At 32.7% G+C, this 23,789-nt stretch overlaps 1 protein-coding gene across 1 annotated transcript in view; it reads left to right on the top strand.

Moving 5' to 3' along the window:
* The first annotated feature begins 5,801 nt into the window (after positions 1 to 5,801).
* Positions 5,802 to 23,789, top strand: part of LOC133184870 (uncharacterized) — a 55,200-nt gene continuing 37,212 nt past the window's right edge. Inside the window, exons 1-3 of the mRNA XM_061319945.1 lie at positions 5,802 to 5,946; positions 6,119 to 6,223; positions 6,693 to 6,723. Of these exons, the coding sequence (XP_061175929.1) occupies positions 5,850 to 5,946; positions 6,119 to 6,223; positions 6,693 to 6,723 (233 nt within the window). The 5' untranslated portion in view covers positions 5,802 to 5,849. The remainder of the gene's footprint in view (positions 5,947 to 6,118; positions 6,224 to 6,692; positions 6,724 to 23,789) is intronic.

Here is a 23,789-nt window from a genome sequence, read left to right as displayed (position 1 = left end):
CTTGTTTGAAACGTACTTGTATTAAGCGGGCTCTTAACTGTCTACTAAGATAGAGGGGGAACGGGTAGCGTGCAAGTGTGGCATCCTTAGGGTGATTAAAAAACTGTTTTCTTGCAAAAAATGGGGGAAAATATTAATTAGAGAGAAAAAATCTAGTTCATTTTTTCTGACAAGTAAGAAAATGAATTATCGCCAATTACACCGAAAGTTATATATCTAAATAGAGATAAAAACTCTAGTTAATTTTTTTCTGACAAGTAAATAAGAAAAAAAGGTTACACCACAATTACACCACAAGTTATATATCTAAATATTTATACTGAAGCTTTCTTTCTCATTGTGATGTCGTAATCAAATGTGCACAAAAAAGTTTTCAATTCATATCAACTGTGAACCTAGTTTTAACAACGTCAGCAAACCTGCGACCTAAGTTAACATTATTCAGCGTTATTTTTTTCACATTGAAACGAACGGGACTTCATTGCGTTCTAAGAACCAAATACGGACAAATTATCTCCATTTTTACCCCCCCCCCCCTCCTCTTTGCAAACTTGTGTGCGTTGCTATTCAAGTGTCAAATATACATAAAATATCTCTTAAAGTCGGACGTGCATCATTTGGTAAATATAACCGCTTTAGGACTTGTGTCATTAATTAGTTTGTTATGACAGATGGTCTCCAACTCTTCGTTTTGCTCCTTCTATGGTTAGCTGATTTGTCAGAAAAAAATTAAATCAATGAAAACTTGCATTTCAATATAAGTAAAGTGTTTTGAGTAATCAACAGAATTGATAAACTGGTGCATTTGATTATGTTCAACATTTCTGGTATTTTTTTTTATTTTCGTTAAGCCTGGCATTTGTTTTTCTAATTTTCCAGCAATTTTAGGACACCTTTTATGTTAGCTAAGTGAAAATTTAAGTTTCCTTATGCTTACAATGAAGGGGAGATAAAAGTAATATTTTGAGGAGGATCTAAATATAACATTTATTTAAGCCACATTGTCAAACAGAACTAATTAGTATAATAGTATGCATGATTTGAAATGTCTTCTATGCTTGTACTTCAAGTATCTGTCCGTCGAAACGCCAAATATCTATCCAAGGCACTGGCCATGTAATAATCTAATATATTTTTTCCTAGCATAGCAAAATGCTTGCATGATTTGTTAGTTATGTCCGTGAAACTTGATATAGTATAGTCGAGTTTATCTATGTGTCCCTGTTAAGAAGCGTTTTACAGTGTACTTTTTACACTTAATTATAAGTCTGTGCAAAACTTATCAATGAGATATTACATGTAGGGTAAGTCAGGGTAATTTCGACCACCGTTTAATTTCGACCACAGGAACACAGCACCACACAAAGATCTACGGTAGTGTTGAGACAAGTTTAATTTATTCGTAATTATAGAAAACTATTCCTCAAATTGTGTGTCCTAGTATAATTATTCATCGCAAATATGGCTTGATCAGAGATATGAATAATATTTTTACTATTATTTATGTTTCCAGTTTGACGCTCGAAGTCTCCGTCTTCAGTGCACTTGATTTGATCAAGGAAATGCAAGAGAGACAACTCATACAACCTCTATTTCAGTTTAACCTTGTTCAGCAGTCTACAGCACGAATTAAATAAAAATTGTTTTATTTTTTCTTGGAATATCTTTAAGTTGCAGAATTTGACAAATTTATCTTGGATTTCTCTCAAAATGCACAAGAAACCTCCATTTGATATTGGTCGAAATTACCCCTACTGATTTTAAGGACGCGGGGTAAATTCGACCACTTATTCTGAAATATGTATAAGTTGTCTTTAACAGCTGTTTAATGCAATGCAGAGTTAGATCTTTAAAAAAATGATTATACTTTATATGTACAATATTATCTACATATAACCTTTTATATTAAAAAAAAAATATGTCAGATTAATTATCATATGCATGCCTGCTATAAATATTGTCCGGGCCATTCACGAGGGTGCATCACTGATCGACGTGCGAGAGAACACGGAGTCGGCACTGGCTTTGAATTAACACATGACGAGAGCAATCCAAAAGTTTTCAAACCCGTCAAATTAACAAAAGAGGGGGTGCAGGCAATATTAAATATAAGTTAAAAAAAAATCAGGTTTTTGTAAATTTTTTTTCATTATTACGAATGCGTAAACTTGGACGGATAAGACTGAGGCTATCGAAAACCAACGAACCAGTCGTATTTAGATCGTATCACACAGTCAAACACAAATCCAAATAGTACCCAAAATATCAGAACAACACACCAAAAGAGCTACAACAATCTTGAAACAAAAAAAAACCCCACTATGATGTTATACGAAATAAATGATTTGTTTGAGTTTGTTTTTTGTTCCGGGGGGGGGGGGGGGGGTTCAGAGGACTTTGCTTCCGTAAATCTTTATTTAATTGACTTGATCGAATTTCTCAGGATCTATCTCTTTTAAGAATGAACAAAACACGTAAAATACGTAATACAACGCATTCCAAATGAATGTGTATGTGGTAAAAATTAGTGAAGAAAAATATACGTAATTCCAATGCTATGCTCAAACCTTATACAGATATATACAATCTGAATGATTCTGTTGTGAAAAGACGATATTAAATAAAATTCCTTTTGGGTTGGACAATTTAAAAATCATAAAGAAATTATTTGTGGAATCTGAGAAAATTTTATCTATTTGCATAAGTATATATCACAATTTTAAAATATAGAGTTGGCGAATTAAAAGCAGAATTTAGAATAAAGAATGAGAATTAAGATGTCTGTAAAACGGTATTGAAAAGCTTAAGTAACCCAACTCATTTCTTAACTGTATGGATATACTAGTACTTACCCATTTTAATCTTTTTATTGAGAGAGATAGAGATAGATACACGTATATTCTAAATAGGGCAATATAGTTTCTCGGACCATAATTTTGAATAAAATGCGACAGGTAGAGTTTACTTTCATTGCAAGAGTTATCTTTCTTTTTGATGTTTGTTGTGGTCGAAATTACCCCCAAGTCCGGTCGAAATTAACCCATGCAACATGCTAACCTATTTTTAAACCAATTCATTATTTTTTATGCATTTTAACTACCAAAGCAGAAAAATATGAAGAAAAAAAAATCAATGTAATTTATTCCGAATCTTTTTTAAACTAGTACATTTGAAAGCAGTCGTGTTTTGTGGATTGAAAGCCACAAATCAGCAAAAGTGGTCGAAATTACCCCACTCTACCCTATCAATGATTTATTTCTTTATTAATTATTACAGAATTATTACAGCAAGATTCCAATGCAATGAATTACTACTCTTTTTTGCCGGAAATAAAAGAAATAGAAAATATCTGATACGATACCTGATATCTGATATCTGAAACGTAGAGTTTTAAAGATATTCCAGAAATAAAATGCAACCTTCTAAACGCCTCTGACTATGTCCATTATACACCGAAGACCCGCAGTCTGATAAACAACCGGTCCATTCTCTTTTGACTGGAACTTGATAGAATTTCTTTATTTATTCATTTAATTCATTAATTATTTTTTCATCCATGACATACTTATCATTCATTTCACATGATAATGCTTGGAATGCTTAATGTTTCTATTTATCCAAGGAACATTAATATTACACATTCCCGGTAAACATTCACCGACTAAGAGATGCAAGCATTCATTGCTTTAAATCAAGGATTATGAAACAAACTACATGTATTATTCTAACAAATAATTTTAGTGATAAATAAGATCAACTGTAAAAACTTTATTGTCCTGAAACATTGTGTATTTCCCCCGTTTCGCTTCGGGGCATATACTGTGGCATACCATAGGTTACTTTTACGTAATTGTAGGCATCCTGGTGCCAAATGTAGATAACAGTACCGTGGCTTACTAAGAATTACTATAGATACAGAGCAGACGTACCGTGGCATACTGTGGATATGCGGTAGGTGGCTGTGGAAATGTTGTAGCTTACAGAGAGTGACAGAGGATTTTTATCAGTATTGCAATGAAGTGGCAACTTTGCTTTGTTCTGTGACTACTGAGGAAAATGTCTGTATTTCCTATTATCAGGAAATTCTCTTACATCATATACTCTTTTTAATATTCCATTGTATACATTTCTATGAGCTATTGGCGAAGAATGCTATACCTACTGACGTCACCGGGACTAAAAAGTCAATGGCCTTCTGTTCAATCATCATTATATAAGGCGTGTCCGTATTTTATGGTTATGGATGACGTCATTGACTCCAATGTGGAACTGCAGAGCTCCATAGTAAAATATATGTGTCCATCGCGTCTTAGTACACACTTGCAGATATTCAACATCTACTTTCGTGACTATTTTGTATACCCTAACCACCGATAGGTCAATATATATCATTTAATAAAAAAATCACATATTTCTGAAACGTATCTTACTTTATTTGTAAATGCTTTTTGGAGTTTGGTAAAAGACGTAAACTAGACAGATGAATGAATAAAATAGACTGGTATTGCCTGTCTCTATCGTTCGAAAGAGACAGGTGACTACCGCCATATAAGCCAGGAATTCCTAACTTGATTGATGCGCCATCTATCGCCGCTGCTCTACGCTCTGGAATGGGAAATAATCACAATAAACTATCTGCTGAGTCAGTGAGTCATCCCAGAGACATATAATAGAGGGATTATATGTCTCTGATTATCCTAAACGGATGAATGTTTAAAATGTGTCACTTTCAATTAACAAATGTTGCAGTTTTCTTTTATCCAAGTAATGTATGGTATGTAATGTGATAGGAGCTTCGCAATCTAATTAAAATACCTTCAGGCGAAGCGAAAGGTGTGAGTGAAATTAGGGACCTTTATTATAGGCCTATACTAAATATATAGTATATATGTTAACACTTGTGTTAAACAAAATCTGAAAAAAGGAATATTTGTATTGTACGATAAAGTATTGTGACCGTGTTAGATTGATTGCATCAAAAGCAAATGGAGAGAACTTTTAAAAAGTATGTATTGAAAACGGAATATATGCAGAATTTTTCGAAAAATTAGTGTCAATACTTTTATGATTTGTTTCAAAACATCCCTCACGGTTTATTTTTTTCCAATGCAGTATTTGTACGCTTGGAGAATTTGAGGTAACGATCTCTGCACTCTGTGATCTATTTTGGTTTCCCCGACACATTTAAATTTCTACGTCAGCGAGAGTTTTTATCAGCCAATGAGCGCGACCAGCAGAGGGCTCTTTACATTACTGATCACCTGTCTGTATATCGCGCATATCAGACTGGCAAGCCAGTCTATGAATAGAATGTTTCAACAGTCCTTGTACATAAAAATGTTTCAAACCTTGCTCGTTTTCTTCTGGTAAACACATTTTGAACAAACCTTGCAATTTTATAGTGTATTGCAGATCGATGAACTTTCGTCATAGTGTTATATACTGTACATGTATTTCAGTATTTATTCTTAAACTACATTTACAGGCTTTTGCTTTATTTAAGAAATAAGGAGATTCGAAAATATTCACAGACGAAAACTACCTAACATGAATACGAAGCAAAATCTAGCTCAATGTTTGTTACACATTAAATCGTTTGAAAAAGCATATTAAACCCATGCAATAAAATTGTTTAGTTTATCGATTGTGTTACACACACGTAAGCGATAAAATGCTGGATTTAAATGTGTATGCAATTCAGTCAATGATCTTTAGCAAACTGATTGTTATTAGGTGCATCGATCTTTTTACTAGCCGATCAAAAATTAACGTTTGCAATTTACAAGTAAAATAAGATGTTAAACACAAGTTTAAGACTGTGTCCATATGAACATTGGGAGAAGGCAGCAATGTCGGCTTGTATTCCTTCGGAGAACTTCCATTGTTTACATGACGAATACGACCGGATTGGATGGCTGTGTACCGAACCAATATGGATTGAGAAAGGTTTATGTTTTACAATTATTTATGTACCATTTGTTGGTTAAAAACGACGAAATAAAAATTACTATTATGACAATCGTTGTATATTTCGATTTGTTAAGTCAATCTTATTTGTTGAAAATAACCTTTCAAATGATAAATATTTCTCTTACACGTAGTTTTATTATGAAAATAGGAAGATGCCCTGTTTACAATTCTGGGGCCAAAAAGCTGGATTCTATTTCCTGCAATACAGACAACTGTCCCTCAGGGAATTACAGATCGAATTATGCTTATATAAGTAAGTATGCAGTGTTTGCAAATATGGTCGTCAGCATAGTTTTAATACCTCTCTTTCTTTTGTAAGAAAATGTTTAAACATTTCGGTAATCAAAGTATACAAAGTAAAAAAAAAGCTTCATGAAATGTTTGTTGTCTGGGGAAGAACCAAATTCCTCATTGTAGCTTAGATGACTAATCAATCAACCATTCGATAGTATTTAAACGTTTTGTGTGTGTGAAATTCTGCAATAACAATTCGTGTAACATAAAAACATTCCTATTTGTTTAAATGTTTGTACAAAAAGGTTGTCGTTATCTGCAAAAAACTGAGATAACGTTAAGCTTTGAATAATAAAAGGCAATTTGATCTGGAGTAGAAGATATGAATTGTTCTTGCGATTATTTTTTTCTTGCAATTTGATTTCACAAGTGCTCTGAATTTGCAAATAATGAAAGTGCTTGTTATTCACATTTCTTTTTCTTGTTAGAAAATGGCTGTCGCTTGAACACAAAGAAAACGTAAGTTTACTTGTTTTTTTTTTTTAAAGAATGACTCTAGATTGATTGTATGTTTTACGTCCCGTTCAAGAATTTTTCACTCATATAGAGTTTTCACCATATACCGGTGAAGGGCTTCAAATTTAAACCTTAACTCGTCACTCAGACTCAACAGTAAAGACGACAGTAATTATCAGTATTTATCAGAAACAACTAAAATTATCAGTAACAACAGTAAGAATAACAGTAAATATCAGTATTTATCAGCAAGAACAGCACAGTATCAGTAATTATCAAACATTATCAGTAAAATTTGGGATTCTCAGCACTTTTTTCGTCCAGTAGTATAAGGAAGAACCCTATTGATTTTGAGGTCTAAAGGTCAAAGGTCAAGGTCATAATTTCATACATTCTGTCTTTGTGTTACACTTTCGTTATCTCAAGAAGATTTTGAGCTTTTACAATGAAATTTTGTACCATAACTTCCTATGTCCTCTCTCGCCTCTCAAAGTGTCCTGTCCTGTTTTTATACCCGCACTTTCTAAAGAAAGTTCGGGTATATTGTTTTTACCCTGGTCCGTCCGTCCGTATGTCACACTTTCTTCTTAATCTAACAACTACTACATTTTAAGCAGAATTCAATTAATCTTTTGGAATATGATTGGTGGTGTCCTGTAGATGTGCAATAAGGTTCTGAAATTTTCATTTTCACCCTTGGGATCAAATGGGGGTCGAAAAATGACGTTGTTTTTAATACAAAAAGAACCCTGGTTCCCAGAAATCCTACATTTTATGCAGTAGCCTAATCATCTTTTGGAAGATAATTGGTGGTGTCCTGTAGATGTGCAATAAGGTTTCGGAATTTTTATTTTCACCCTGGGGTCAAATTGGGGGCGAACAATGACGTTTAATGTTTTAATGTCAAAGATTTCATGAGTTATGGTCAGGTTGTCCATTTTCTATTTTGACCTTGAATGAAGAAAGGACAAAGGTAAAAAAAAAATGATGCAGCAAATCTTGTGTAAATTTTTTACATCCATGTTTCAAATTAGAATTCATAATGTCAAAGGGTTCTCAGATTATATCCTGAATTATACTTTCATGTAAAAGAATGACGTTGACTTTACAAATGGATCAAGGTAAAAATTTTGTTGGCATGCACCCTTTTTCCATACCACCTCTCCATTTTTTCAAGATTGAAGTTTTAATGTCAAAGTGTTCTTAAGTTATGGTTTGGAGGTATTTTTCTCAATCTGACCTTGAATGAAGAAAGGAGTCAAGGTCAAGATTTTGGTGCAGAGTCTTGTGTGAATGTCTTCTTTCTATGTTACAAGTTTGAAATCCTAATGATAAAGGGTTCTCAGGTTATAGTCTGGACAATATTTTGATGTAAAGATTAACCTTGACCTTACCAATAGGTCAAAGTCAAAAAAGTTTGGTGGCACCAATCCCACCTCTCTACCACCTATCCATGTTCCAAGTATGAAGTCTTAATGTCAAAGGGTTGTCAAGTTATGACTTAGACAAAATTTGATTGAAGAAGAAAACTGACAAAAACAATATGTAGACTAGTATAGTCTACTTGTCACATCAAAACTGTAGGAGTAGTAGAGTTTTGAAAGAACAATTTTTTCTCTACATTATGGCAATGAAACTTTCACATAAAATTCAACTTTTTTTGCACAGTAAAGCATGCTTATAGCGAATATGCTTATAATGAATTGAAGCTTACAACGAAGCGATTTTCATTCCCTGTGACTTTAAAATAAATATATTGTAAACTTAATGGATATAAGCAGTTACATTTTTAACGAAGCAAAATCATCTGTCCCAGGCACTTAGTAATAAGCGTGTTTTACTGTACTTCCCATGTTTACAAAACTTCGATCCCCTATTATGGCCCCACCCTACCCCTGAAGGTCATGATTTGGACAAAGTTGAATCTACACTGAGTAATGAATTTTCACATAATCTTAAATTTTTCTGGTCCAGTTGTTCTTGAGAAGAAGATTTTTGAAATACCATTAAATTGTCACATATCCTTATATTCCCCTGAAAAAGAACGTTTTACTCTTCATTTGAACAATTGTTTTACACAAGAAAGAATATTTTACATGAGAAATAAAACTCTCTGTGTTTCTAAATATTTCATTCACACCTCTAGTGTGTTTCTTGTTATTTTAACTAAGATAATGATGATTTAATCGTGACTGTTCAATTTTATACAAGCCTATGTATGATAATAATACCCTGAGGGTATGTTTACCTGTCTTCAACAAGTCAGGTGATTGTTTACATTGAGTACTGAGAGAGAGAGAGAGAGAGAGAGAGAGAGAGAGAGAGAGAGAGATTACCCCAGATATATAGCCCCATGCAAAACTTTATAGGCTTGTAATAGCAAATGCTCAGGAGACACAATATTTGAAAAGCAATTTTCTTTCATGCATTGTTTTCAGAAAACTCAAAGCTGAAATTTATACCCATGTCAACATGGTGCAACTTTTATCCATATTGATAAAATGTAAAGATAAAAAGTGTTTTGAATAGCAAACTCAAGCTATCCCATACCATTAAAGCTAATTCAACTACAGGGCTTAATCAATTTTAAGAGATTGTGCAAGACCTGTTCAATTTTTAATCATTCTTAAAATATTTACATATATCACCATTCCTGATTCAAGGGAGAGCTAAGCATATGACCAAAACGTCCATGATCTATTGATTTAATAAATATGTATGATGTGAGAAGATCAGTATATAAAATTGACAAGTGGGAAACGGCCAGGTTAATATTCACAAATTTAGAGTTTTCAACATTTAGGACCATGCAAAAAAACCCCCCTCCTTCCACGTTTCCCCCTTCCCAGCCCCCTGGCCGTTTATTATACAAAATTTATAAGTCGTTTTGATATAAAACAAATTGTGAATAAATTAATACAACAATGTACATGTACAGAATGGCGGGTCTCTGAATGATTTTCATTTTCTGATTCTAGGAGGATGGACTGACCCAATTGGTCATGAATAAAATGTTAAGCAGATCATCACTGACACATTTTTGAAGCAGGTCATATTGTCATAATATCCAGTTTCAGGTTGAGGATGACTTCAAGGGGGTCATAACCTTTATACCATTTAATGCATAATAACTCATGAGGCAATATTGAATTTTCAAGATATATGATCATTTGAAGTTTTGCGGTTGGGAAGGACCTCCTAGGGCCATGACCCCATATATCTTATTTAGTGTGTTATAATACAAAGATGACTTAGGGGCTTTTGCTTCAATGAAAGCTATTTTGTTTCCAGTTCCAAAGAGTGGGAATGACTCCAAGGATTTGCCTCAATGTATAATTTGCCTATGGCATTTCAATGAAATTGACCCTTTTAAAACTATAAGCCCCTTACCATTTTCATTTTTGATTATTTTACCCCGTTCCATACTAAACTTTTAAAATTATATATTCATAATTTGCTTACCGTCTGTTATAATTATACTGTTAACTTCATAGAATAATAAATCCATTTAAAACACACACTATTAATATTCCCACTAGTAATAATGATATAGGTCTATATACACCATGTGCAATCCAATAGTGATAACGGTAAAAGTAGTGCTCATAGTTTGACGTAATTCCAACGCCAAGGCGGGTCTACAAATTTTCCATAAAGGTGTACATTTGTAAAATTTATATTATAATTAAATACAATGTTTTATTTTTACATAAGTTTATGCTATCTATTCCAAATATGACAGGAAAACAGGTGAATATTGGGTGGGGGTGGATTTTTGACAAAGTTGATCGGGTCAAGGTTTGGAAAGGGGTTCTCCGAGTCCTACCCAAATACTGATAAAAATTTGCACAAGTTGTCATTTTGGCATCTAATTTTTTCTAAGTTCATCAAAAAAGCTATGCAATAAAATAAAAATATTTGTTGTTTTGACAATAAATTCAACAAGTTCCAATTATTGGCCAAATCCCCCTTTTCTTTTTACACGAATCTTTAATAAGAGGCCCTTATGGGCTGCATGTTCACGAAAGCGATTTATACTAGAATTAAATCTGTGCCTCTTCCCTGGTTACCAGAATTTGAAGGAGAGTGCATTTAGAGGCAAACACCTTAGAGCGGGTATTACTGTCTTATGACAGCATCTAGTTTTTATTGTATTGAAAGTCGCGTGGCACTCTATTTAGCAAAGAAGCATATGGAGAGTTATTACATATAATACAGGTTGTCGGCGGACTTTATATTCTAATTACATCTATTGGAACTGTTTAGTAAAGGCTAAATTAGACACTATGTGTTGTGTAAAATTTTGACAATATCGAACGTGAATATAAACATGTATATGTACGAAAGTCCATTGAGCTCATTTTCGTAGGTTAAAAAAAAAAACATTTTTTTCCATTATAACGTAAAGCTATCGCGAATAAACGCGAAATTATACATATATAGTCATGTTACTCAGGAACCTGTACATGTGATCTTGACTGATAATTAAGAAACATGAACGCAGACGGGGACTTCTATGAATTTATAAATGACATTTCTTCAGAAGATGTAAAAGAGAATTGATGCGAGAAATGGATAGATTAGTATTGATTTTGCATTTAATCTCAAAACCCTACTAATTAATAAAATGAATATCCCTTTAAAGATTTTCTTGTTTTTCACTTGTTGAATTCAAGAAATTCTTTAGACTGATTTTTTTTTTTCAGGAAGATCTCCACTCGTCGCTTTCTTTTCACTTTAATTTAACCACTAGTAAAGAAATCCATAATTTTAGACTATAGACTATAAATTATACACTTTAGAAATCTGGCATAAAAGTGAGGGAACAATGTATCATTTCATGTGCTTAACGTGTCATATGATGCTTTTAAAAGAATAATTATAATTGGACACTGTTAATCACAAATTTATCAGGGAGAAGGGGTCTACTTTTATTGATTTCCCTCCATGATTTATATATACAAGGGGTTATTAAAAAGACTAGCTATAAATTAAAACTGCTTAAGGTATACAGCAAAGAGTTATATATATATATATATATATATATATATATATATATATATATATATATATATATATATATATATATATATATATATATATATATATATATATTCAGTAAAACTCGGTAATAGCGAAGTCCTGGGGACCTGCGAATTTACTTCGCTCTATCCGTATAACGAACTTGCAATGTGCATTTTTTCCTTAAAATATGACTACCAAATATGTACTAAGAGGTATCAGATACAAAATATTTCCTTAGGGTACTAAAGATTTCTGATGAATTGAATTTCAAATATTTATACTGATGAAAACTAAAGTGAGACAAATATCTGAAATTTAAGTTACTGAAAATTCGTTATAAAAGATGTAATATTCGTTATTTTTAACCTATACGGGACACAAAATCAGTTTGCTATATCTGTAAATTCGTTATATCTGAGTTCATTATAACCGTAATATTTTCCTAGAGTTTGTTAAGAATTTTGCCGGGGATTCCAAAAAACTTCGATATATTCGTGAATTCGCTATATCCGCGTTCGTACTAAACGAGTCCCAGATAGCATGACTATGTAGGACCAACGTTGGTAAATGGTTGTACAGTTGGCCGATGGTTGGCGTTGGCTAGACAACGTTGGACCAATGTTACCATGTCAATCTTTTCCTTAGTAGCCAACCATGGTTGGATTCTTACGTTTGCCCAACGTTGGTCCAACATTAAGCAACTCCTTTTGCTACATTGTCTACGGTCGTTGGGATTCTAAAGTTGGCCTAGCGTTGGCCCAACGTTTGTAATGCAACCTTAACACACTTGATTATTTTAACCTGGTAACAGTATGTTTGGCCAGTGGTAGCATGTGTTTCCTCTACATTGGTCCAACGTTGTCCCATCGTCGTTCTGCGAACTATAGGACGATGTGCATATGAATTGGGAGTATTACATTGGGTCATTTGCGGCCCAATGTTTGCTATGCCATTAAAAAGATGCATGGTTATTTAAGCTGGTAACAGTATGTTGGTCCAGCGTTGGCCCAATGTTATAATGAACATGGTCACTGTGTGCTGGGAATGTAATACTGGCCAACCCAAGGTGCATTTCGGTTTCGTAAAAATTTTATTATCAAAAAACTGGCTGTTAAAAGAGAAGAGATTATTTTATTAACTCACTGAATTTTGGTTTAAATTGAAATGAAAAAAAAAAATCTACCAGAACCCAAGTTATGAAAAAAAAACTATCAAATAATTATTTAAGATTATAGTAATGTACGAAAACTGCAAGTAGAAGTTTAATTTCACACAAAATAATAAAGTTGTAGATTTTATATTTAGCGTCTTGGAACTAAAGTGTTGTGTTTAAGAACTCCATATAATTAGATCAGTGGTGAAATTCACTTGCTCAGCAGGAGACTGGCCGGTTTCCTAGAAGACGAGCATCTTAATCAGATCTTGCAAAATCATAGCGGTCACTTTCTTATCACGCCCGCACTGGAACAAAGCATACTTTCTTACTCAAAAAAGAGAAAATGGATTATTTTAGCCCTTGAATTGTAAGTAAAATTGTTATGTGTGATTGATAGAACTTTTTGCTTTGTTAAAACTTAACTTACGCATAATGTAAAATTTTTTAAAGAAGTTATTAAAAAAACACTTGTTTCAATATGTTCATGTATATTTACTACTTATCTGTTTGAAAGAAATAAAATTTATTTAATAATATGGTATTTTTAACATTCATAGCAACTGGTGGAGAAAAATCCTCTGTGTCATATGGCCTTTGATGCAAATTAATGTATTTTCCTAAAAGACATGGATTCTAGCATAAAGAAACAACAATCGCATGGACAGGAAAAAGGAGTGGACAATTCAAATGTGATATGGACATGAGAAAATGCACAATTAATTTACATTCCTACATTCTACAAGTTTGAAATAGTGGATTCCTATACTAGAGAAATTTAGAAGTGATTATTATTAATAGTGACGTGGAATATACTTAAGAAAAACATTTGAACTATCCCTTCCCCCGTTGATTGCATTCAATTATTAAGATTCCTTAATTAAAGTGACATGAATACTCTAAAACATTAATAAGAGGAACAAGTTGATTTTCTGAAATTGATTAATTTCATTGTATTGAAATGATGGCAAATAAAACAAATACAGGAATTGTGTTGTACTTCTATGATTGAAAGCCAATCATTTGCCATGTAAGTTGAATGCGTGTCCAACGTTGGTCCAATGTTGGCGATACGATTACTATATAGGCCTATACATGTACCTTAAAAAACGTTGACCCAACGTTGGCCTTGCGGTTAAAATGCGACATTCATCGTTGCCCAATGTTGGCCCTACAATTACATGATTACATTACTATGTTGGGCCAACAAAGGGCCACAGTGCACTTGGACATTGCGCCAACGTTGTGCGCCAACGTTGGGCCAACAAAGTGTGTTACGTTTGACCAACGTTGTGCCAACGTATGCATGCTATCTGGGGTTTTACTATATATATATATATATATATATATATATATATATATATATATATATATATATATATATATATAATATACAAATTTACGTCATTGTTGTCAATTTTTATTTTTATTTCAAATTCTACAGACAGTGTTAAAAATGACGCCGAAGAGAGGGATCATTTTCCCGAAAGTTTCACATTGGAAAAACTCGCATAGACTTTGAAAATGTTTGAACAGCGTTGAGGAAGACAAAAATGTGACGACAAAAAACATAGAAAGAATAGAGACACATTCAATGGCGAGAAAACATGAAATTTCATTTTGTAATAATCCAAGTTCAAAATAGTCTTTCGTTTTTCATTGTAATGAATAAATTAGATCATGAAAGAAAATGGAGACTTGTGCAAATTCTCTGTTTTACAGGGAAAGTTTCGCGTTATAACGCAAAAGTTTCGCGTTTATTCGCAAGCGTTGCTTTACGCCGCACGGTGCGCTTGCTATATTTAAAATCATTTTTTGTTTATTTCTCAAAAGTAAATTTTGGCTTTTGCGTACTTTTGCATTACCATATTATCTTGAAATTGGTCTCAAACCATGACCCAATAAAACATGCAATCGACCCAAGCAATTTGATAAATTCAAAAGAAAAACAAAATATGTTAACCTTTTACATATAAATGCAATCGAGATTTGATACTGAATTTCGTAACATAGCAATTTTCTATTGATAGCGAACAAAAGAATACAGTAAACAACACTGTTAGCACTGACACTGACGTTAACAAAGCAATGCATATGGAGTACTTTGCAGTAATTGGTGTAGCAATTCTTGTTTTGCTTGCTGCAGTCACCCTGGTTTTTTTTCTTAGAAGGCGGCGTAAGTATATTTTATGTCCTTATATAAGAAAACAAAAATAGATAATACGAGGGATGATAAAAAAGTTTGCGAACTAATTGAATTACTTCCATCTGCCACCCTTCTATTCTATTCTGCCTATGCGCAAATCAGGTGGTCCTTGTGACAAGACCTTTCTTTGGGTACCATCATGTTTGACCTTGGAGTTTGACCCACATTTGCAAAATTTTACGTGACTTTAACCTTGGTCATAACTTTTGAACAGTTGGTGCTTGGGCTTTCAAACTTCACATGTGCATTTCCTGTGGCAAGACCTTCCTTCAGATACCAAAAACTTTGACCCTTTGACCTAAGAGTTTGACCTACTTTTGAAAAAACTTTGGCCATTTGAACATTTGGTGCTAGGGCTTTTGTACTTCACATAATTAATCCTTGTGACAAGACCTTTCTTTTGATACCAACAACTTTGACCCTTTGACCTTGACCTAGGAGTTTGACCTACTTTTGAAAAACTTTAACCTTGGTCAAAACTTTTGCAGGATTGGCGATTCGGCTTTCATATTTCACATGTGTATTTTTTGTGAAAAGGCCTTTCCTTGGGCACCATTAATTTTGACCATTTGACCTTGACCTTGATGTTTGACTTACTTTTGAAAAAAAATTTAAGCTTTTCCATATCTATTCAATGGTTGCTTCTAGGGCTTTTATATTTCACAGGTATATTCCTCGAGACAAGACCTTACTTTGGGTACCAACATATTTGATTTGCATCTGAGAAAGTTTAACCTTTGCTATAAGTTGTCATACGGGGGCATCCGTGTTTTTTCAAACACATCTTGTTTATAAGAGTTGTCTGTTTGTCAAAAATGACTAAATCTGGGCAATAAGATGGGTGGATAAGGACATCCTTTCCCAGAATGAGCATGGTGACCATCACAACCCGACTCCTCTGTCTTGGGTGTGTCGTTTATCTTATGTGGATCAAGTCTGGCGCCTTCTCTTTATCATATCTGAAAAGTTTAAAGTCTAAGGTAAATGATATTGTAGGGATATAATAAATAAATAATTTATTGTTAAGATATTCAACCATTTTTCTAACTTTAACTTGGCTATCTTTTAAAACAAATTGCTCAACTAAGGACGCATCTCTTTCTAAGCTTACTTTCAATGGGCACTAGAACAAAAATCATTTTAACCATCTTCCTTCCTTCTATTTAACAATCAATCCAATTAATGAATGAACAACTGGAAAGTCCTTTCTCTTTAACCTTGTTCAAATTATATAAGATACTGCAAAGGAATATCCAAGGTTAAACTTTACAACCGTTCCTTGCTCGAGTACGACTAAGTCAACCATTCTTGTCACAGGTAATCTACATATTGATGTCTTTTTCACATTGTGACGTCACAAATATGGTGCAAAATTACGTAACATCTGCTTTTTATAGAACATGTCTATGGCTATGTGCCAAATTTCATTTTTATCTGAATTGTGGTTTTGTCAATAAGGAGATAGTTTGCGAACTTTCTGTTAACCCCTCGTATATATTCTACATACATTTCAGAAAGTTTAGGTTTACTCATATACATCCGTTGTTGTTTAAACCTTACTATGAACAAATTATCCACACAGGTAATCCTGATTTCGCTATTCATAAAAGAAATGAATTAATGTTACATTTAAAGGTTACGCAAGAAATAAATATAATTCAGATCATTATGCTTCCTGTCAATCAATACCTAACTATTTTCGCAAAGTGGTCTAAGGATTTATACAGCGTAAGCAAGCTATACAGAAATAGTGAACGACTGTTTTTTTTTCAAAAAAAATATGGAAGTATCCACAATTAATGGGGATGGAACTCAAGATCCCAGGCCCTAGGACCACGAAACAGACATAGAGTTAAGTCAAACTTTTAATCTACTATAAAATATATGGAAGCGTATTAGTGCCACTTGGACACTTTTTTTTTATTTTCCACACTTTAATCTGTAAATTTTACACTTTAATCTGTAAATTTTACACATTATTCCGTCAAATTTACTCAATTATCTTTAAAATTTACATCTTAATCTGTAAAATTATGCACTCTAATCTGTAAATTTCACACTTAAATCTGTACATTTTACACATTTTAAAGTATATACATGTATAGATAATTAAAATATATGAGTTTGTATTAATTTTGGAACAACATGGAAATTAATACCCTTAGATTCAATAGTGTTTCTTTATTGTTAATTTCTAAAATAACCGTAATTTTAACTGTAATATTTTACATCATGATCATAGACCCATAAACTTGTATATATATATCTGAATTGCAAATGAGAAGACAAAAATATTTGATATATACGCAGCTCTGTTAAGGCTGCATAAAGGGGGCGGGGCCTAATTTATACGGGAAATGTCTACTGTGACATCACACAAATATAGCAATTCCTCACAACAATAGAAAATGAAATAATTTGCGATTTCAAACTGCATAAGAGTGATAAACTACATCAAAACTTACCACTGTATTCATTTTTGTCGCTAGTTAAATCACACACAGCAAGATATAAACAAGTCACTGATCGCAATGCACTTGTCGACATGACGTCATCATGGTAAAATTTGACGCATTTTATGTGCAGTGAGAGGCGGATCAAGTAATTTTTCCACAGTGGAAAACGCATTTTATTATTAAACAGAATATTATTTGCAAATCTTAGGTAGACTATTAATACAAATGTGAAACCTTTGTTTGGTGCCATTATTTAAAAATCATAGAGAGAGTGTATTGAATTAATTCTACCGTGTTTTTGTGTACAGGGTGTGCATGTTTCACGCCGAGGTGCCTCATTAAATCGCCTTTTCGCAAGGGCATGCACTTAATAGATCTTGACCATTTTTTGAATGTGCATAAAAGAAACATTCCTTAACTTGAAAAGTGCTGCTGCTTTCCTGAAATCGAGAGCATTACTAAATAAATAAATAAAATATATGGTAAAGGTCATACATATTTCGACTAGGGCCAAATAACTTGAAATTTAAACTAATAAAATGCGAATTCTATTTAAAGCAGCAGCACTTTTCATAAACTACAAGTTATATAGATATAATTTATTACTGAAATTTTTAATTCTAACTAGGGTATGCCCTTGCGATATTGAAATTTGTTTATGACCTACAGTACACATTATATGGATTTATCACGTGACTGTCAAATAACGTGACCAAACCAAATTCTGTACAGAGCGGGGTATACAATTTTATTTCAATTGAAATTAAAGTCATGTGATAATATAGTAGCTTTACAAAAATAAATTCAGTTTAAAAAGGTATGTATTTATGCACGTTTATATTCCATTGATTTCTTCGTAGTACGCCTTAACAGCCCTGCGTATATATTTTTACTGTTCGTCGCTCTTTACTATAGTGCTAAAGAAATATACTGGATTGAACGCAGATTCCCGATATTTTGCTGGGGTGAATTACGAGGCCCATGAGCAAATCGTCCATCCTTACTTATCATATACACATGTATAAACCTTTATGCAAACACTTGTGAACATCTCAGTTTTATACTATTTTTTTATGCAAACACTTGTGAACATTTCAGTTTTACACTTTTTTTCAAATATCATACGCATGACACGATGAAACAACCGTTCGATTATTACAGAATAAGGTACAAGTTTTTCAGATTAAAGTTTAAATGTTACAGATTGAAGTGTAAATTTACGGATAAAAGTGTAAATTTACGGATAAAAGTGTAAATTTTACAGATTAAAGTGTACATTTTACAGATTAATGTGTAAATTGTACACTTTAATCTGTACAATTTACAGATTAAAGTGTACATTTTACAGATTAAAGTGTAAAATTCACAGATTAAATTGTAAATTTTACAGATTAAAGAGTAAAATTCACAGATTAAAGATTAAATTTTACACATCAAAGTGTAAATTTTACACATTAAAGTGTAGAAATAAAAAAATAAAAAGTGTAAATGGCACTAATACGCTTCCGTAAAAATGTTTATTAATTGTTGAATTAATCTCTAAATTTGCATATAAAAGCACTGTAGTGAATCAGCTCCCAGAAATATTTTATTTTTTTGACTGCTTAACTTCTAAATACTTAAGAACAGTATAATGAATTTGACTTTATGAATTTGTTTCATGATCCCGCGGCCTGGTTTATCTGTCAAACCCTCTACCGAATACGCCACAACCACTGTTACCTAATGAAATGCATTTTCAAGTATATAAACGTAGTTTTCAAACATTTGACAATGAATATTATTTCCAAGAGACTGATATCGTACAAGGATCTTGAGGAAAAATTCTGTAACAAATAATCAAATTTATCAATAACCAAAATTTCAACGTCGGAGTCAATGAAATGCTTGGTTCAAGGAAGTTTTCAGATTTAACGTCACTCTGCAGATATGTTTGGGATTGAGAATTTAATTAACTGTTTCACGATAACTGCGGTACTCATCTTTTGCCGGACAAAATAATATATTTTGGCGAAATATTACGTACAATCATTTTTTTAATGTACGTCATTTAAATATCTATCAACAATAATTTCACCAAACATTATCAATCTGCCCTGCAAAAGAGTAGTACCCCAGATATCGTAAAAGGACTAATAAAATTGCATACACAAACGAAAGTCAGCATAATAATAATAGTGTTATTATTTGTTATTATTTGGGTGTACTATGCCGGAAAAGAAAGCAAGTTGGAAACATGGTGCACTCGCCTTCGGCTCGTGCACCATGTGTCAAACCCTGACTACTGTTTCGGCATACTAGTAGTTCACCCTAATAATATCAATATTGTATAAATAAAGCATATTTGTAATGAAAAAGGTGAAGATAACGAGTAGTAATCGATCTAAAAGAATTAACATATAATACAAATCTGTGAACAGGGCATACACACTGTCCCCCGGAAATTCTAGACGTGGGTTTAGTGCCCAGGAGGAGTAAGCACCCTCTGTCGACCTGTCACACCTACTGTAAGCCCTATGTATTGATCAGGTAAAAGAAATATTTTGTAGTCAAATTAAACATAAAAACTAAAGCCTTACATTGATCATACTAAGAAATTGCTCTTGAGTATCGAATGAGTTGGGAGAAGTAAACACCATATGAAGGTGATGGCGGAATATTACTACATACATGTAAATAAGGAAAGTTGACAATTAATAAAAATGCTGACGTCTTCTGGTTTGTCATACAATTTAGTTGTTAGCTGTTAGTTGACCCTTCTCGTTTCTAGTCAGTATAACATCTAAATATGAAACAGATGTGGCAGACTCTATGGTGACTTTTATTTCGAGTTCACTGGGATATATCAACTCGACATATGAAGAATGGAAGTAACTATTGTAAATGAACTCACAAATGTGTGCATTCATGATATGTTTGTCAAACTTCAAATGTTAATACATACTGATGTACGCTATTCAACTGCATCAACATTTTTTGACCTTGAACTTTCCTTTGACCTCACTTTTCTTAAATTAGTGTTAAGCTCAGTTTTAAAGAAACCATCAAGATATTTTTATCAAACTTAATATGCTGATACGTATAAGTGAGAGTTATTCAAGTGTATCAGAAACATTTTACCTTGACCTTTCCTGTGACCTTGATCTTTAATTTGCATTTTGCTTAGTTTTAAAGAGACCATTTAAGATATTTTAGTAAACTTATGCACTTACACATAATTGATAAGAATTTATCAGCTGTATCCATTTTTTTAAAATTTCAATTTCAATTTTAAAGAAATTTTTTAAGACATTCTGATCAAACTTCATACACTAATACAAATTTTCATGTTGCATTACTAATATACACTCGGCAGGGCATTCATGCCCTATGGACATATTTCTAGTTGTTTTTCATTTATAAATGTATAGATAAAAGATATTTTTCTATTTCAATCGTAGGCCATTTCCATCGAGAAGTACCTACATTAGAGCATGATGAAGGGGATGATATAATTCTTTCCCTTCTAAAGGACACTTCAAAGGATACTTATTGCAGAGCAGAAAGTTTTCTTTCTTTAAAAAGGTATGTTGTTTTAAGAGGAGTCCAAGGATCTGGCAAAACCTATTTATCTAAGAATTTAGCAGACAATATCAACCAGATATCGAAGACTGAATGTCAAGTACACTGGATCCATGATGTATTGGATATAGAAATACCCAAGTTAACAAGCAAAGCATTGTTAGTTTTAGACGACATATTTTATGAACTGCAGTCCAATGAGGAAATTCAGGCTTCAATAAAAACGGTAGAAGAACTCTTTAAAAAGGTGTGTTTGTCAAAAAGCATGTATATTATTGTTACAATACCAACATATGCATGGAAGGAACATGCGGATCATTTTCAAAATAAAACGTGTTTTAGTAACTATGTCGATTTAGATACCTTAAGTATAGAGGAAAAAACAGAAATTTTCAATCATCATTTAAGCCGTAGTGTTGTTAAAGAAGAAGGAAGTACGAGAGAGACGAAACTCATACTGAGAGAAAGTGTCAAATCGGCTATCATAGACTATGAAAGATGTCATTTTATCGGTTACCCCTCTTGTGTAGCTTGGATTTGTAAAATGCAAGATCAGTTTGATTTGAGCAAGGCAGCAAAATTTATGGATGTGCCAATAACCAGGATCAAAAGTGAGATATATCGTTTACGTGACTCTAAAAATTTCAAAGAAAGGAAAATGTTTTTATTATTAGCTTTTATGGCTTTCTGTGATGGAAAATTAAAAGTGAAGGGACTCGATGAAGATCTACTAATGAGCATTGCCAGAATTGTCTTCCCAAAAGATGATTGTAAACAGTTTCTTTTGCAGGAAAACGATGAGGGCCTTTATTTACTACAGGAAAAATATATAAGAAAGATATCTGTTGGAGTGTATGAATTTTACTTGGGTGTTGTGAGAAAAATAGTGTTTATAATAGCCTTGGAAAGAAACTTAAAAGCTTTAAAGGAGAATGTGAAACAGGAAATGTGGAAGCGAGTCGCTGTTCAAAGAGGTAAAGTGCCGCCTGACTTGGTGGTTGGTGAACTTTCACATATGATTATTATATTGGAATAGAGTTCATGAAAATGTGTAGTAAAGATTCACAAGCACTCATATCACAGATATTTTGTCTTCATAACTAAACCTTACGTATTCAGACATTGAGTGAGAATTCTTTAAACTAGTGCTATAATGGATATGAGTTAAAATAGTTCGTTTAAAGTAAATCAGACGAGGAAACATACTTGTTTATATATTTCTAATTTCATTCAAATATCAAGATTTACATCATCAAGGATTGTTATGGCATATCTGGTACGATGCGTAGAATTCAAAAATAAAAATTGGTTTTGAATGTACCATTTTTGTTTGCTTTTTAATTATGTGTTGTTTAACGTCCCTCTCGAGAATTTTTCACTAATATGGATACGCCAACACGTGCCGGTGGAGGGCTGCAAATTTATAGCTATACTCGGCACTCAGGGTAATTGAACAGTGAATGATCTTTTTCGTGCCAACACCTACTGCGACACGGGACCACGGTTTATACGGTTTCATCCGAAGGATCGGTCTCCACGTCCATCAGTGGATTCGAACTCGTGACGTAAGGATCAGCTCCTTACTCCGCGACTCTAGAGCAGACGTTTTAACCGCTGCGCGACGCGGACAACTGTTCAGTATCAGTTTTATAAATTAATTGTTATCATGTTTGATATTCATAAGATTTTTTCTTGTGTTTTTAAATGAAAATGATTGCAGTTTATAATCTTAAAATGTTTCTGTAGATTTTTATGGCTTACAAATTGCAAGAGCATTTAAGAACGATATACATGTACATGTATTATAAAAACCTGTTAAAAAACTTCTTCAATCTGAAATTATGAAAAGTAAGAATTTCGGGCGTATTTGTCACATATTCTTGCATATTCATAACCTAAGATTTATCCTTTATATTCAAGGAAAGTTGGAAATCATTAAGGTAAGGTTTGCGACCCCCTCCAAATTTTATTTTTTTGAAATTGTACATATGTCATACATCAATTTGTTTGGGAAGAATAGCTTCATCATTTAACACCATCTAAAAAGATATTGCCCGTCCCGTTTTTTGAGTAAAAGACGCCAAATTTGAGGTATTTGACGCTTTACATGTTCAATTATTTTCAATGAAAAAAATTGATTAATTTTATATATTATCATATTAAAATAATTAAAATGGCATGAATTATTTTATTTTATGCTTAATTTATCTTATTTTTTTATTTCTGTTACTGAAAATGTAAAAATTTGGGTTAAAAAAGAGGTTTTTTCAACTTTCCATAATAAAGTGAAACCGTTGCCATGGCAACAAACAAGTAAAAATCACCATTTTCTATATCTACCAATTCCACAAAAATCCAAGAAATTGTTCAATGGATAATTTTCATTACAATGGACTAAAAAAATATATATGTCCCCAACACCGTTTCCATGGAAACAGAGGCTATATAATGGGTTTTGTACTTGAAAATCAGACCTTTTTTCATTTTAATTAAACATTGATACAATTTTCAGAAAGTGTACTCATCAAACTAAATTTTATATGAAATTGTTTTTTGGGGCAGAAAATTGACCACAATAACACTCCTTCTATGCTACTAAATAGTAAATAATCAGTTCATTTGGAAAGACTCTTGGTATACATGTCCTACATAACGCACCTTTACAATA

The sequence above is a fragment of the Saccostrea echinata genome, unplaced genomic scaffold (assembly GCF_033153115.1).
Source record: "Saccostrea echinata isolate AGI-Se365-2 ecotype Australia unplaced genomic scaffold, CSIRO_AGI_Sech_v1 ptg000011l, whole genome shotgun sequence".
Lineage (NCBI taxonomy): Eukaryota > Metazoa > Mollusca > Bivalvia > Ostreida > Ostreidae > Saccostrea > Saccostrea echinata.
The sequence above is the reverse complement of the archived record's forward strand: the minus strand, read 5'-3'. Positions and strand labels throughout refer to the sequence as shown.